Genomic DNA, 17,626 nt, shown 5'->3' with positions numbered 1-17,626 from the left:
ACTCACCACTCACTCACCCACTGACCCACTCACTCACTCACCCACTCACTCACCCACTCACTCACTCACACACCACTCACTCACCACTCACTCACCACTTACTCACCACTCACTCACCACTCACCACTCACTCACTCACCACTCACTCACCACTCACTCACCACTCACTCACCCACTGACCCACTCACTCACTCACCCACTCACTCACCCACTCACTCACTCACACACCACTCACTCACCACTCACTCACCACTTACTCACCACTCACTCACCACTCACCACTCACTCACTCACCCACTCACCACCCACTCACCACTCACTCACCACTCAGGCTGTGTGTGAGGCCTGGTCACTCACCGTACTGGAGAGACTTTCCTGTCGGTGAGGCTACACCACTCACTCACCACTCACTCACTCACCCACTCACCACTTACTCACCACTCACTCACCACTCAGGCTGTGTGCGAGGCCTGGTCACTCACCGTACTGGAGAGACTTTCCTGTCGGTGAGGCTACACCACTCACTCACCACTCACCCACCACTCACCCACTCACTCACCACTCACTCACTCACCACTCACTCACCACTCACCCACTCACTCACCACTCACTTACTCACCACTCACTCACCACTCACCACTCACTCACTCACTACTCACCCACCCACCCACTCACCCACTCACCACTCACTCACCCACTCACTCACCCACTCACTCACCCACTCACTCACCCACCCACTCACTCACTCACCACTCACTCACTCACCACTCACTCACCACTCACTCACTCACCACTCACTCACTCACCACTCACTCACCACTCACTCACCACTCACTCACCCACTGACCCACTCACTCACTCACCCACTCACTCACTCACACACCACTCACTCACCACTCACTCACCACTTACTCACCACTCACTCACCACTCACCACTCACTCACTCACTCACCACTTCCTCACCACTTCCTCACCACTTACTCACTCACCACTCACTCACCACTCACTCACCACTCACTCACTCACCACTCACTCACCACTCACTCACTCACCCACTCACTCATTCATCCACCCACCCACTCACCCACTCACTCACTCACCAACTCACTCACTCACCCACTCACTCACTCACACACCACTCACTCACCACTTACTCACCACTCACTCACCACTCACCACTCACTCACTCACCACTTCCTCACCACTTACTCACTCACCACTCACTCACCACTCACTCACCACTCACTCACCACTTACTCACCACTTACTCACTCACTCACCACTCACTCACCACTCACTCACCCACTCACTCACCACTCACTCACCACTCACTCACCACTCACTCATTCACTCACCCATTCACTCACCAACTCACTCACCCACTCACCCACTCACTCACTCACCACTCACCCACCCACTCACTCACTCACTCACCACTCACTCACCACTCACTCACCACTCACTCACTCACCACTCACCACTCACTCACCACTCACTCACCACTCACTCACCACTCACCACTCACTCACTCACCCACTCACCCACTCACTCACCCACTCACTCACCCACTCACTCACTCACCACTCACCACTTACTCACCACTCACTCACCACTCACTCACTCACTCACCACTCACTCACCCACTCACCCACTCACTCACCACTCACTCACTCACTCACCACTCACTCACCACTCACTCACCACTCACTCACTCACCACTCACTCACTCACCACTCACTCACTCACTCACCACTCACTCACCACTCACTCACCCACTCACCCACCCACTCACTCACTCACCCACTCACTCACTCACCAGTCACTCCCTCACTCACCCACTCACTCACTCACCACTCACCCACCACTTACTCACCACTCACTCACCACTCACTCACCCACTCATCCACTCACTCACTCACCCACTCACCCACCCACTCACTCACCACTCACTCACCACTTACTCACCACTCACTCACTGTGTGTGTGTCTGTGTGTGTCTGTGTCTGTGTGTGTGTGTCTGTGTGTGTCTGTGTCTGTGTGTGTCTGTGTGTGTGTCTCTGTGTGTGTGTGTCTGTGTGTGTGTGTCTGTGTGTGTCTGTGTGTGTGTGTCTGTCTGTGTGTGTCTGTGTGTGTGTGTCTGTCTGTGTGTGTCTGTGTGTGTGTGTGTCTGTGTGTGTGTGTGTGTCTGTGTGTGTGTGTCTGTGTGTGTGTGTGTCTGTGTGTGTGTCTGTGTGTGTGTGTGTCTGTGTGTGTATCTGTGTGTGTGTGTGTCTGTGTGTGTATCTGTGTGTGTCTGTGTCTGTGTGTGTGTGTGTCTGTGTGTCTGTGTGTGTGTGTGTGTCTATCTGTGTGTGTGTCTGTGTCTGTGTGTGACTGTGTGTCTGTGTGTGTGTCTGTGTGTCTGTGTGTGTGCAGGTCGGCGATGATAAAACCATCAAGCAGTGGAGAATGGAGGCGCCTGAACCTGGTCAGGCAGAGGAGCCACTCCACACCATCGTGGGGAAGGTGATCACCCAGTCACTCACCCAGTCACTCACCCAGTCACTCACCCAGTCACTCACCCAGTCACTCACCCAGTCACTCACCCAGTCACTCACCCAGTCACTCACCCAGTCACTCACCACTCACCCAGTCACTCACTCAGTCACTCACCCAGTCACTCACCCAGTCACTCACCCACTCACTCACCCAGTCACTCACTCACCCAGTCACTCACCCACTCACTCACCCAGTCACTCACTCACCCAGTCACTCACCCAGTCACTCACCCAGTCACTCACCCAGTCACTCACCCAGTCACTCACCCAGTCACTCACCCAGCCACTCACCCAGTCACTCACCCAGTCACTCACCCAGTCACTCACCCAGCCACTCACCCAGTCACTCACCCAGTCGCTCACCCAGTCGCTCACCCAGTCGCTCACCCAGTCACTGACCCAGTCACTCACCCAGTCACTCACCCAGTCACTCACCCAGTCACTCACCCAGTCACTCACCCAGCCACTCACCCAGCCACTCACCCAGTCACTCACCCAGTCACTCACCCAGTCACTCACCCAGTCACTCACCCAGTCACTCACCCAGTCACTCACCCAGTCACTCACCCAGTCACTCACCACTCACCCAGTCACTCACTCAGTCACTCACCCAGTCACTCACCCAGTCACTCACCCACTCACTCACCCAGTCACTCACTCACCCAGTCACTCACCCACTCACTCACCCAGTCACTCACTCACCCAGTCACTCACCCAGTCACTCACCCAGTCACTCACCCAGTCACTCACCCAGTCACTCACCCAGTCACTCACCCAGCCACTCACCCAGTCACTCACCCAGTCACTCACCCAGTCACTCACCCAGCCACTCACCCAGTCACTCACCCAGTCGCTCACCCAGTCGCTCACCCAGTCGCTCACCCAGTCACTGACCCAGTCACTCACCCAGTCACTCACCCAGTCACTCACCCAGTCACTCACCCAGTCACTCACCCAGCCACTCACCCAGCCACTCACCCAGTCACTCACCCAGTCACTCACCCAGCCACTCACCCAGCCACTCACCCAGTCACTCACCCAGTCACTCACCCACCCACTCACCCAGCCACTCACCCAGCCACTCACCCAGTCACTCACCCAGCCGCTCACCCAGTCACTCGCCACTCACCCAGTCGCTCACCCAGTCGCTCACCCACTTGCTCACCCAGCCGCTCACCCAGCCGCTCACCCAGCCGCTCACTCACCCACCCACCCACCCACTCACCCACTCACTCTCCCACCCACCCACTCACCCACCCACTCACCCACTCACTCTCCCACTCACCCACCCACTCACTCACCCACTCACCCACCCACCCACCCACTCACTCACCCACCCACTCACTCACCCACCCACCCACCCACTCACCCACTCACCCACCCACCCACCCACTCACCCACCCACTCACCCACCCACTCACCCACCCACCCACCCACTCACTCACCCACTCACCCACTCACTCACTCACCCACTCACCCACTCACCCACCCACTCACTCACTCACCCACCCACCCACCCACCCACTCACTCACCCACTCACTCACTCACCCACCCACTCACCCACTCACTCACCCACCCACTCACCCACTCACTCACCCACCCACTCACTCACTCACCCACCCACTCCCTCACCCACCCACCCACTCACCCACCCACTCACCCACACACTCACCCACCCACCCACTCACTCCCTCACCCACCCACTCACTCACCCACTCACCCACCCACTCACCCACCCACTCACTCACCCACCCACTCACCCACCCACTCACCCACCCACTCACTCACCCACCCACTCACCCACCCACCCATCCACTCACTCACCCACCCACCCACTCACTCACCACCCACCACCCACTCACTCACCCACCCACTCACCCACCCACTCCCTCACCCACCCACCCACCCACCCACTCACCCACCCACCCACTCACTCACCCACCCACTCACCCACCCACTCCCTCACCCACCCACTCACCCACTCCCTCACTCACCCACCCACCCACTCACCCACCCACTCACTCACTCACCCACTCACCCACTCACCCACCCACCCACCCACTCACCCACCCACCCACTCACCCACCCACCCACCCACTCACTCACTCACCCACCCACCCACCCACTCACTCACCCACTCACTCACTCACCCACCCACTCACCCACTCACTCACTCACCCACCCACTCACCCACTCACTCACTCACCCACCCACTCACCCACTCACTCACTCACCCACCCACTCCCTCACCCACCCACCCACTCACCCACCCACTCACCCACACACTCACCCACCCACCCACCCACTCACTCCCTCACCCACCCACTCACTCACCCACTCACCCACCCACTCACCCACCCACTCACTCACCCACCCACTCACCCACCCACTCACCCACCCACTCACTCACCCACCCACTCACCCACCCACCCATCCACTCACTCACCCACCCACCCACTCACTCACCCTCCCACCCACTCACTCACCCACCCACTCACCCACCCACTCCCTCACCCACCCACTCCCTCACCCACCCACTCACCCACCCACCCACCCACTCACCCACCCACTCACTCACCCACTCACTCACCCACTCACCCACCCACTCACTCACCTACTCACTCACCTACTCACCAACTCACTCACCCACCCACCCACTCACCCACCCACCCACTCACCCACCCACCCACTCACCCACCCACTCACTCTCCCACCCACCCACTCACCCACCCACCCACTCACTCACTCACTCACCCACCCACTCCCTCACCCACTCACCCACCCACTCACTCACCCACTCACCCACTCACCCACCCACCCACCCACTCACCCACCCACTCACCCACCCACTCACTCACCCACCCACTCACTCACTCACCCACCCACCCACCCACTCACTCACCCACTCACTCACTCACTCACCCACCCACTCACCCACTCACTCACTCACCCACCCACTCACCCACTCACTCACTCACCCACCCACTCACCCACTCACTCACTCACCCACCCACTCCCTCACCCACCCACCCACTCACCCACCCACTCACCCACACACTCACCCACCCACCCACTCACTCACTCCCTCACCCACCCACTCACTCACCCACTCACCCACCCACTCACCCACCCACTCACTCACCCACCCACTCACCCACCCACTCACCCACCCACTCACTCACCCACCCACTCACCCACCCACCCATCCACTCACTCACCCACCCACCCACTCACTCACCCTCCCACCCACTCACTCACCCACCCACTCACCCACCCACTCCCTCACCCACCCACTCCCTCACCCACTCACTCACCCACCCACCCACCCACTCACCCACCCACTCACTCACCCACTCACTCACCCACTCACCCACCCACTCACTCACCTACTCACTCACCTACTCACCAACTCACTCACCCACCCACCCACTCACCCACCCACCCACTCACCCACCCACTCACCCACTCACCCACCCACTCACTCTCCCACCCACCCACTCACCCACCCACCCACTCACTCACTCACTCACCCACCCACTCCCTCACCCACTCACCCACCCACTCACTCACCCACTCACCCACTCACCCACCCACCCACCCACTCACCCACCCACTCACTCACTCACCCACTCACTCACCCACTCACCCACCCACTCACTCACCTACTCACTCACCTACTCACCCACTCACTCACCCACCCACCCACTCACCCACCCACCCATTCACCCACCCACCCACTCACTCACCCACCCACTCACCCACCCACTCACCCACCCACCCACCCACCCACTCGCTCACTCACCCACTCACCCACTCACCCACTCACTCACCCACCCACTCACCCACCCACCCACCCACTCACTCACCCACCCACTCACCTACCCACTCCCTCACCCACTCACCCACCCACCCACTCACCCTTGCAGGGAACCTTCGCTGGAGTGGACTGCCATTGGGCTCAGGACATCTTCATCACCTGTGGTGGAGGTGGTGGTGGAGGTGGTGGTGGAGGTGGTGGTGGAGGTGGTGGTGGAGGTGGTGGTGGAGTGGTGGAGGTTTGGAGTGAGTTGAGGTCAACCCCGCTGAGATCCTACAGCTGGGGCAGCGACGGAGTCACCTGCGTCCGCTTCAACCCCGTAGAGGTGAGACCCTATAGAGACCCTATAGAGACCCTATAGAGACCCTATAGAGATCCTATAGAGACCCTATAGACACCCTATAGACCCTATAGACCCTATAGAGACCCTATAGAGACCCTATAGAGACCCTATAGAGACCCTATAGAGATCCTATAGAGACCCTATAGACACCCTATAGACCCTATAGACCCTATAGAGACCCTATAGAGACCCTATAGAGACCCCATAGAGACTCTATAGAGACCCTATAGAGATCCTATAGAGATCCTATAGATATCCTATAGACCCTATAGAGACCCTATAGAGACCCTATAGACACCCTATAGACCCTATAGAGACCCTATAGAGACCCTATAGACACCCTATAGACCCTATAGACCCTATAGAGACCCTATAGAGACCCTATAGAGACCCTATAGAGACCCCATAGAGACTCTATAGAGACCCTATAGAGATCCTATAGAGATCCTATAGATATCCTATAGAGACCCTATAGAGACCCTATAGAGACCCTATAGACACCCTATAGACCCTATAGAGACCCTATAGAGACCCTATAGAGACCCTATAGAGACCCTGTAGAGACCCCGTAGGGAACCCGTAGAGACCCTATAGAGACCCTATAGAGACCCTGTAGAGACCCCGTAGAGACCCCGTAGAGACCCTATAGAGATCCTATAGATATCCTGTAGAGACCCTATAGAGACCCTGTAGAGACCCTGTAGAGACCCTATACAGACTCTACAGAGACCCTGTAGAGACTCCGTAGAGAACCCGTAGAGACCCTATAGAGACCCTGTAGAGACCCTGTAGAGACCCTGTAGAGACCCTATAGAGACCCTATAGAGACCCTATAGAGACCCTGTAGAGACCCTATAGATACCCTATAGAGACCCTATAGAGACCCTATAAAGACCCTGTAGAGACCCTGTAGAGACCCTGTAGAGACCCTGTAGAGACCCTATAGAGACCCTATAGAGATCCTGTAGAGACCCTATAGACACCCTTTAGACCCTATAGAGACCATATAGAGACCCTATAGAGATCCTGTAGAGATCCTGTAGACACCCTATAGACCCTATAGAGACCCTGTAGAGAACCCGTAGAGACCCTATAGAGACCCCGTAGAGAACCCGTAGAGAACCCGTAGAGGTGAGATCCTATAGAGACCCTATAGAGATCCTATAGAGACCCTATAGAGATCCTATAGAGACCCTATAGAGACTCTACAGAGACCCAGTAGAGACCCTATAGAGATCCTATAGAGATCCTATAGAGACCCTATAGAGATCCTATAGAGATCCTATAGAGACCCTATAGAGATCCTATGGAGTCCCTATAGAGACCCTATAGAGACCCTATAGAGATCCTATAGAGACCCTATAGACACCCTATAGACCCTATAGAGATCCTATAGAGACCCTATAGAGACCCTATAGAGATCCTATAGAGACCCTGTAGAGACCCTGTAGAGACCCTATAGAGATCCTATAGAGATCCTATAGAGATCCTATAGAGATCCTGTAGAGACCCTATAGAGACCCGGTAGAGATCCTATAGAGACCCTGTAGACCCTATAGAGACCCTATGGAGACCCTATAGAGACCCTATAGAAACCCCATACAGACTCTACAGAGACCCTATAGAGACCCTATAGAGATCCTATAGAGACCCTATAGAGACCCTATAGAGACCCTATAGACCCTATAGAGACCCTATAGAGACCCCGTAGAGACCCCATAAAGATCCTATAGACACCCTATAGACCCTATAGAGACCCTATAGAGACCCCGTAGAGACCCTATAGAGATCCTGTAGACACCCTATAGACCCTATAGAGACCCTATAGATACCCTATAGATACCCTATAGAGACCCTATAGAGATCCTATAGAGACCCTATAGAGATCCTATAGAGACCCTGTAGACACCCTATAGACCCTATAGAGACCCTATAGAGTCTTTATAGACACCCTATAGACCCTATAGAGATCCTATAGAGACCCTATAGAGACCCTATAGAGATCCTATAGAGACCCTATAGTCTTTATAGACACCCTATAGAGACCCTATAGAGATCCTATAGAGACCCTATAGAGACCCTATGGAGTCCCTATAGAGACCCCGTAGCTAACCCATAGAGACCCTATAGAGACCCTATAGAGACTCTATAGAGACCCCGTAGAGACCCTATAGAGACCCTATAGAGATCCTATAGAGACCCTATAGAGACCCTATAGATATCCCGTAGAGACCCCGTAGAGACCCTATAGAGACCCTATAGAGAACCCGTAGAGACCCTATAGAGACCCTATAGAGACCCTATAGAGACCCTATAGAGACCCTATAGAGACCCTATAGAGACCCTATGGAGTCCCTATAGACACCCTATAGAGACCCTATAGAGACCCCGTAGAGACCCTATAGAGATCCTGTAGACACCCTATAGACCCTATAGAGACCCTATAGAGACCCTATAGAGACCCGGTAGAGACCCCGTAGAGACCCTATAGAGATCCTGTAGACACCCTATAGACCCTATAGAGACCCTATAGAGATCCTGTAGAGACCCTATAGACACCCTATAGACCCTATAGAGACCCTATAGAGACCCTATAGAGACCCTATAGAGACCCCGTAGAGACCCTATAAAGATCCTATAGAGATCCTGTAGAGACCCTATAGAGACCCTATAGAGACCCTGTAGAGATCCTATAGAGACCTTATAGAGACCCTATAGAGACCCTATAGAGACCCTATAGAGATCCTGTAGAGACCCTATAGACACCCTATAGACCCTATAGAGACCCTATAGAGACCCCGTAGAGAACCCGTAGAGACCCTATAGAGATCCTATAGAGATCCTGTAGAGACCCTATAGAGATCCTATAGAGATCCTGTAGAGACCCTATACAGACACTACAGAGACCCTGTAGAGACCCTATAGAGATCCTGTAGAGACCCTATAGAGACCCTATAGAGACCCTATAGAGACCCTGTAGAGACCCTGTAGAGACCCCATAGAGAACCCGTAGAGGTGAGATCCTATAGAGATCCTATAGAGACCCTATACACACCCTATAGACCCTTTAGAGACCCTATAGAGACCCCGTAGAGAACCCGTAGAGACCCTATAGAGATCCTGTAGAGACCCTGTAGAGACCCTATAGAGACCCTATAGAGACCCTATGGAGACCCTATAGAGACTATAGAGACCCTGTAGAGACCCTGTAGAGACCCTATAGAGACCCTATAGAGACGCTATAGAGACCCTGTAGAGACCCCGTAGAGACCCTACAGAGACCCTACAGAGACCCCATAGAGACCCTATAGAGACCCTGTAGAGACACTCTCTCCCCGTGTCTCTCTCTCCCCGTGTCTCTCTCTCCCCGTGTCTCTCTCTGACCGTGTCTCTCTCACCGTGTCTCTCTCACCGTGTCTCTCTCTCCCCGTGTCTCTCTCACCGTTTCTCTGTCCCCGTGTCTCTCCCCATGTCCCTCTCTCCCCGTGTCTCTCTCCCCGTGTCTCTCTCCCCGTGTCTCTCTCCCCGTGTCTCTCTCCCCGTGTCTCTCTCTCCCCGTGTCTCTCTCTCCCCGTGTCTCTCTCTCCCCGTGTCTCTCTCCCCGTGTCTCTCTCCCCGTGTCTCTCTCCCCGTGTCTCTCTCCCCGTGTCTCTCTCCCCGTGTCTCTCTCCCCGTGTCTCTCTCCCCGTGTCTCTCCCCGTGTCTCTCACCGTGTCTCTCTCCTCGTGTCTCTCTCCACGTGTCTCTCCCCGTGTCTCTCCCCGTGTCTCTCCCCGTGTCTCTCTCCCCGTCTCTCTCTCCCCGTGTCTCCCCGTGTCTCTCTTCGTGTCTCTCTCTCCCCGTGTCTCTCCCCGTGTCTCTCCCCGTGTCTCTCTCCCCGTGTCTCTCTCCCCGTGTCTCTCTCCCCGTGTCTCTCTCTCCCCATGTCTCTCACCGTGTCTCTCTCCCCGTGTCTCTCTCTCCGTGTCTCTCCGTGTCTCTCTCCCCGTGTCTCTCTCTCACCGTGTCTCTCTCCCCGTGTCTCTCACCGTGTCTCTCTCCCCGTGTCTCTCCCCGTGTCTCTCCCCGTGTCTCTCTCCCCGTGTCTCTCTCCCCGTGTCTCTCTCCCCGTGTCTCTCTCTCCCCATGTCTCTCACCGTGTCTCTCTCCGTGTCTCTCTCCCCGTGTCTCTCCCCGTGTCTCTCCGTGTCTCTCTCTCTTCGTGTCTCTCTCTCCCCATGTCTCTCACCGTGTCTCTCTCCATGTCTCTCTCCCCGTGTCTCTCTCCCCGTGTCTCTCCGTGTCTCTCTCTCTCCGTGTCTCTCTCCCCGTGTCTCTCTGCCAGACGGACATTCTGGTGAGCTGTGCGTCTGACCGCAACATCGTACTGTACGACTTACGCTGTCCAACGCCTCTCAAGAAGGTGACACGCACACAGACTACACTACACTGTACACTACACTATACACTACACTGTACACCACACTCTACACTGTACACTACACACCACGCTACACTGTACACTACACTGTACACTACACTTCACACTACACTGTACACTACACACTACACTGTACACTACACTGTACACTACACTGCACATTGTACACTACACAGCACACTACACTATATACTACACTATATACTACATTATACACTACACTATACACTACACTGGACACTACACTGTACACTACACTGTACACTACACTATACACTACTACACTACACTATACACTACTATACACTACACTATACACTACACTATACACTACTACACTATACACTAAACTGCACACTACACTGCACACTACACTGTACACACACTGCACCGCACACTGCACTGTACACCACACACTGCACTGTACACTGCACTATACACTACACTGCACACTACACTGTACACTACACCGCACACTACACTGTACACTACACCACACACTACACTGTACACTACACCGCACACCACACTGTACACTATACACTACACTATACACTACACTACACCACTGCACCACACTGCACACTACACTGTACACTACACTGTACACAACTACACTGTACACTACTACACTATACACTACACTGTACACTGTACACTACACTATACACTACACTGTACACTATACACTACACTATACACTACACTATGCACTACAATACACTACACTATACACTACACTATACACTACACTATACACTACACTATACACTACACACTACACTATACACTACACTATACACTACACACTACACTATACACTACACTATACACTACACTATACACTACATTATACACTATACACTACACTATACACTACATTATACACTATACACTACACTATACACTACACTGCACACTACACTGCACACTGCACTGCACACTACACTGTACACTACACTGTACACTACACTGTACACTACACTGCACACTACACTGTACACTACACTACACACTACACTGTACACTATACACTACACCACACTGCACACTACACTGTACACTGCACTGTACAATACACTGTACACTACTACACTCTACACTACTACACTATACACTACACTATACACTACACTATACACTACACTGTACACTACACTATACACTACACTATGCACTACAATACACTACACTATACACTACACTATACACTACACTATACACTACATTATACACTACACTACACTATACACTACACTATACACTACACTATACACTACACTACACCACTATACACTACACTATACACTACACTATACACTACACTGCACACTACACTGTACACTACACTGTACACTACACTGTACACTCCACTATACACTACACTATACACTCCACTATACACTCCACTATACACTCCACTATACACTACACTATACACTACACTATACACTACACTATACACTATACACTACACTATACACTACACTATACACTACACTATACACTACACTATACACTACACTGCACACTACACTGCACACTACACTGTACACTACACTGTACACTACACTGTACACTACACTATACACTACATTATACACTACACTGTACACTACACTATACACTACACTGTACACTATACACTACACCACTACACCACACTGCACACTACACTGTACACTGCACTGCACACTACACTGTACACTACTACACTGTACACTACTACACTATACACTACACTATACACTACACTATACACTACCCTGTACACTACACTATACACTACACTATGCACTACAATACACTACACTATACACTACACTATACACTACACTATACACTACACTATACACTACACTATACACTACATTATGCACTACACTACACTATACGCTACACACTACATTATACACTATACACTACACTATACACTATACACTACACTATACACTACACTATACACTACACTGCACACTACACTATACACTACACTATACACTACACTATACACTACACACTACACTACACACTACACTATACACTACACTATACACTACACACTACACCATACACTACACTATACACTACACACTACACTACAGACAGACTACACCATGGGTGTAACTGTGTGTCTGTGTGTGTGTGTCTGTGTGTGTGTCTGTGTGTCTGTGTGTGTCTGTGTGTGTGTCTGTGTGTCTGTGTGTGTGTCTGTGTGTGTGTCTGTGTGTGTGTCTGTGTCTGTGTGTGTGTGTCTGTGTGTGTCTGTGTGTGTGTCTGTGTGTGTGTGTGTGTCTGTGTGTGTGTCTGTGTGTGTGTGTGTCTGTGTCTGTGTGTGTCTGTGTGTCTGTGTGTGTGTGTCTGTGTGTGTCTGTGTGTGTCTGTGTGTGTGTGTGTGTCTGTGTGTGTGTGTGTGTCTGTGTGTGTCTGTGTGTCTGTGTGTGTGTCTGTGTGTGTCTGTGTGTGTGTGTGTGTCTGTGTGTGTCTGTGTGTCTGTGTGTCTGTGTCTGTGTGTGTGTGTGTCTGTGTGTGTGTGTGTGTCTGTGTGTGTCTGTGTGTCTGTGTGTGTGTCTGTGTGTGTCTGTGTGTGTGTCTGTGTGTGTGTGTGTGTGTGTCTGTGTGTGTCTGTGTGTCTGTGTGTGTGTGTCTGTGTGTGTCTGTGTGTGTCTGTGTGTGTGTGTGTGTCTGTGTGTGTGTGTGTGTCTGTGTGTGTCTGTGTGTCTGTGTGTGTGTCTGTGTGTGTCTGTGTGTGTGTGTGTGTCTGTGTGTGTCTGTGTGTCTGTGTGTCTGTGTCTGTGTGTGTGTGTGTCTGTGTGTGTGTGTATGTGTGTGTGTCTGTGTGTCTGTGTGTGTGTGTGTCTGTGTGTCTGTGTGTGTGTGTGTATGTGTGTGTGTCTGTGTGTGTGTCTGTGTGTGTGTGTGTGTCTGTGTGTGTCTGTGTGTCTGTGTGTGTGTCTGTGTGTGTCTGTGTGTCTGTGTGTCTGTGTCTGTGTGTGTGTGTGTCTGTGTGTGTGTGTATGTGTGTGTGTCTGTGTGTCTGTGTGTGTGTGTGTCTGTGTGTCTGTGTGTGTGTGTGTGTATGTGTGTGTGTCTGTGTGTGTGTCTGTGTGTGTGTGTGTGTCTGTGTGTGTCTGTGTGTCTGTGTGTGTGTCTGTGTGTGTCTGTGTGTGTGTGTGTGTCTGTGTGTGTCTGTGTGTCTGTGTGTCTGTGTCTGTGTGTGTGTGTGTCTGTGTGTGTGTGTATGTGTGTGTGTCTGTGTGTCTGTGTGTGTGTGTGTCTGTGTGTCTGTGTGTGTGTGTGTGTATGTGTGTGTGTCTGTGTGTGTGTGTCTGTGTCTAGGTGATTTTGGCCATGAGGAGTAACTCCGTAGCGTGGAATCCCATGATGCCTTGCAGCTTCACAGTGGCCAATGAAGATCACAGGTGAGAAGACACAGAGAGAGACACAGAGAGAGACAGAGACACAGACAGAGAGACACAGACAGAGAGAGAGACACAGACACACAGAGAGAGAGAGACACAGACACACAGAGAGAGAGAGACACAGAGACACAGAGAGACACAGACACAGAGACACACGGAGAGACAGAGAGAGACAGAGAGACACAGAGACACAGAGAGAGAGACACACACAGAGACACAGAGAGACACAGACACAGACACACGGAGAGACAGAGAGAGACACAGAGACAGAGAGAGAGACACAGAGACACACAGACAGAGAGACACAGACAGAGAGACAGAGAGACACACAGAGAGACACAGACAGAGAGACACAGAGACACAGAAAGACACACAGAGAGAGAGAGACACAGAGACAGAGACACACACAGAGAGACACAGAGAGAGAGACAGACACAGAGACACACAGAGAGACACAGACACACAGAGAGACACAGACACACAGAGAGACACAGACACACAGAGAGACACAGACACACAGAGAGACACAGACACACAGAGAGACACAGACACACAGAGACACAGACACAGACAGAGAGACACAGAGACACAGAGAGACACAGACACACAGAGAGACACAGAGAGACACAGAGAGACACAGAGAGACACAGAGAGACACAGGGAGACACAGAGAGACACAGAGACACAGACAGAGAGACACAGACACAGACAGAGAGACACAGACACACAGAGAGACACAGAGAGACACAGAGAGACACAGAGACACACAGAGACACACAGAGAGACACACAGAGAGACACAGAGAGACACAGAGACACACAGAGACACACAGAGAGACACACAGAGAGACACACAGAGAGACACACAGAGAGAGACACAGAGAGAGACAGAGACACACAGAGACACACATGGACAGAGAGAGACACAGAGAGAGACACAAAAAGACACACAGAGAGACAGAGACACATAGAGAGACAGAGAGACACACAGAGAGACAGAGACAGACAGAGACAGAGAGACAGAGACACACAGAGACACACAGAGACACACAGAGACACACAGAGACAGAGAGAGACACAGAGAGAGACACAGAGAGAGAGACACAGAGAGAGACACAGAGAGAGACACAGAGAGAGACACAGAGAGACACACAGAGACACACAGAGACACACAGAAAGACACACAGAAAGACACACAGAGAGACACACAGAGAGACAGAGACACACAGAGAGACAGAGACACATAGAGAGACAGACAGAGAGAGACAGAGAGAGACAGAGAGAGACAGAGAGAGAGACAGAGAGAGAGACAGAGAGAGAGACACAGAGACACAGAGAGACACAGAGAGACACAGAGAGACACAGAGAGACACACAGAGACACACAGAGACACACAGAGACACACAGAGAGACGGAGAGAGAGACACACAGAGAGACACACAGAGAGACACACAGAGAGACACAGAGAGAGACAGAGACACAGAGAGACACAGAGAGACACAGAGAGACACACAGAGACACACAGAGAGACAGAGAGAGAGACACACAGAGAGACAGAGACAGAGACACACACAGAGACACACACAGAGACACACACAGAGACACACACAGAGACACACAGAGAGACACACAGAGAGACACACAGAGAGAGAGACACACAGAGAGAGAGACACACAGAGAGAGAGACACACAGAGAGAGAGACACACAGAGAGAGAGACACACAGAGAGAGAGACACAGAGAGAGAGAGACACAGAGGCACACAGAGGCACACAGAGACACAGAGAGACAGAGAGAGAGACACAGAGACAGAGAGAGAGAGACAGAGAGAGAGACAGAGAGACACACAGAGAGAAACACAGAGAGACACACAGAGACACACAGAGAGACACAGAGAGACGCAGAGAGACACAGAGAGAGAGAGAGACACAGAGACAGAGACACAGAGAGACAGAGAGAGAGACACACAGACAGACACAGAGAGACACAGAGAGACACAGAAAGACAGAGAGAGAGACACAGAGACAGAGACACAGAGAGAGACAGAAAGACACAGAGAGACACAGAGAGACACAGAGAGACACAGAGAGACACAGAGAGACACAGAGAGAGAGAGACAGAGACAGAGACACAGAGAGACAGAGAAAGAGACACACACACAGACACAGAGAGACACAGAGAGACGCAGAAAGACAGAGAGAGAGACACAGAGAGAGATACAGAGACAGAGAGACACAGAGAGAGACAGAAAGACACAGACACAGAGAGACACAGAGAGATACAGAGAGACAGAGACACAGAGAGACACAGAGACAGACAGAGAGACACAGAGACAGACAGAGAGACACAGAGACAGACAGAGAGACACAGAGACAGACAGAGAGACACAGAGACAGACACAGAGACACAGAGACAGACAGAGAGACACAGAGACAGACAGAGAGACACAGAGACAGACAGAGAGACACATAGACAGACAGAGAGACACAGAGACAGACAGAGAGACACAGAGACAGACACAGAGACAGACAGAGAGACACAGAGACAGACAAAGAGACACAGAGACAGACAGAGAGACACAGAGACAGACAGAGAGACACAGAGACAGACAGAGAGACACATAGACAGACAGAGAGACACAGAGACAGACAGAGAGACACAGACAGACAGAGAGAGACGGAGAGAGACACAGAGAGAGAGAGACAGAGTCAGAGTCTCTCCCTGTCTCTGTGTGTGTGTGTCTGTGTGTGTGTGTCTGTGTGTCTGTGTGTGTGTGTCTGTGTGTGTGTGTCTGTGTGTGTGTCTGTGTGTGTGTCACTGTGTGTATCACTGTGTCACTGTGTGTGTCACTGTGTGTGTCACTGTGTGTCACTGTGTGTGTGTCACTGTGTGTATCACTGTGTCACTGTGTGTGTGTCTCTGTGTGTGTCTCTGTGTGTGTGTCTCTGTGTGTATCACTGTGTCACTGTGTGTGTGTCACTGTGTGTGTCACTGTGTGTGTGTCACTGTGTGTGTGTCACTGTGTGTGTCACTGTGTGTATCACTGTGTGTGTGTCACTGTGTGTGTGTGTGTCACTGTGTGTGTAT

The 17,626-nt window shown here is 52.2% G+C and overlaps 1 protein-coding gene across 2 annotated transcripts in view; it reads left to right on the top strand.

Annotated features, from left to right (window-relative positions):
- Window positions 1-17,626, top strand: part of LOC142907370 (DDB1- and CUL4-associated factor 13-like) — a 55,557-nt gene that overhangs the window by 12,547 nt on the left and 25,384 nt on the right. For both annotated transcript variants that reach the window (XM_076056846.1, XM_076056845.1), the window contains exons 4-7: window positions 2,417-2,506; window positions 6,466-6,681; window positions 11,024-11,101; window positions 14,459-14,541. In XM_076056846.1, coding sequence (XP_075912961.1) covers window positions 2,417-2,506; window positions 6,466-6,681; window positions 11,024-11,101; window positions 14,459-14,541 — 467 coding nt within the window. The remainder of the gene's footprint in view (window positions 1-2,416; window positions 2,507-6,465; window positions 6,682-11,023; window positions 11,102-14,458; window positions 14,542-17,626) is intronic.

The sequence above is a fragment of the Petromyzon marinus genome, chromosome 78 (genome assembly GCF_048934315.1).
Source record: "Petromyzon marinus isolate PM22_M1 ecotype Great Lakes invasive population chromosome 78, UKy_Petmar_22M1.pri1.0, whole genome shotgun sequence".
Lineage (NCBI taxonomy): Eukaryota > Metazoa > Chordata > Hyperoartia > Petromyzontiformes > Petromyzontidae > Petromyzon > Petromyzon marinus.
The sequence above is the reverse complement of the archived record's forward strand: the minus strand, read 5'-3'. Positions and strand labels throughout refer to the sequence as shown.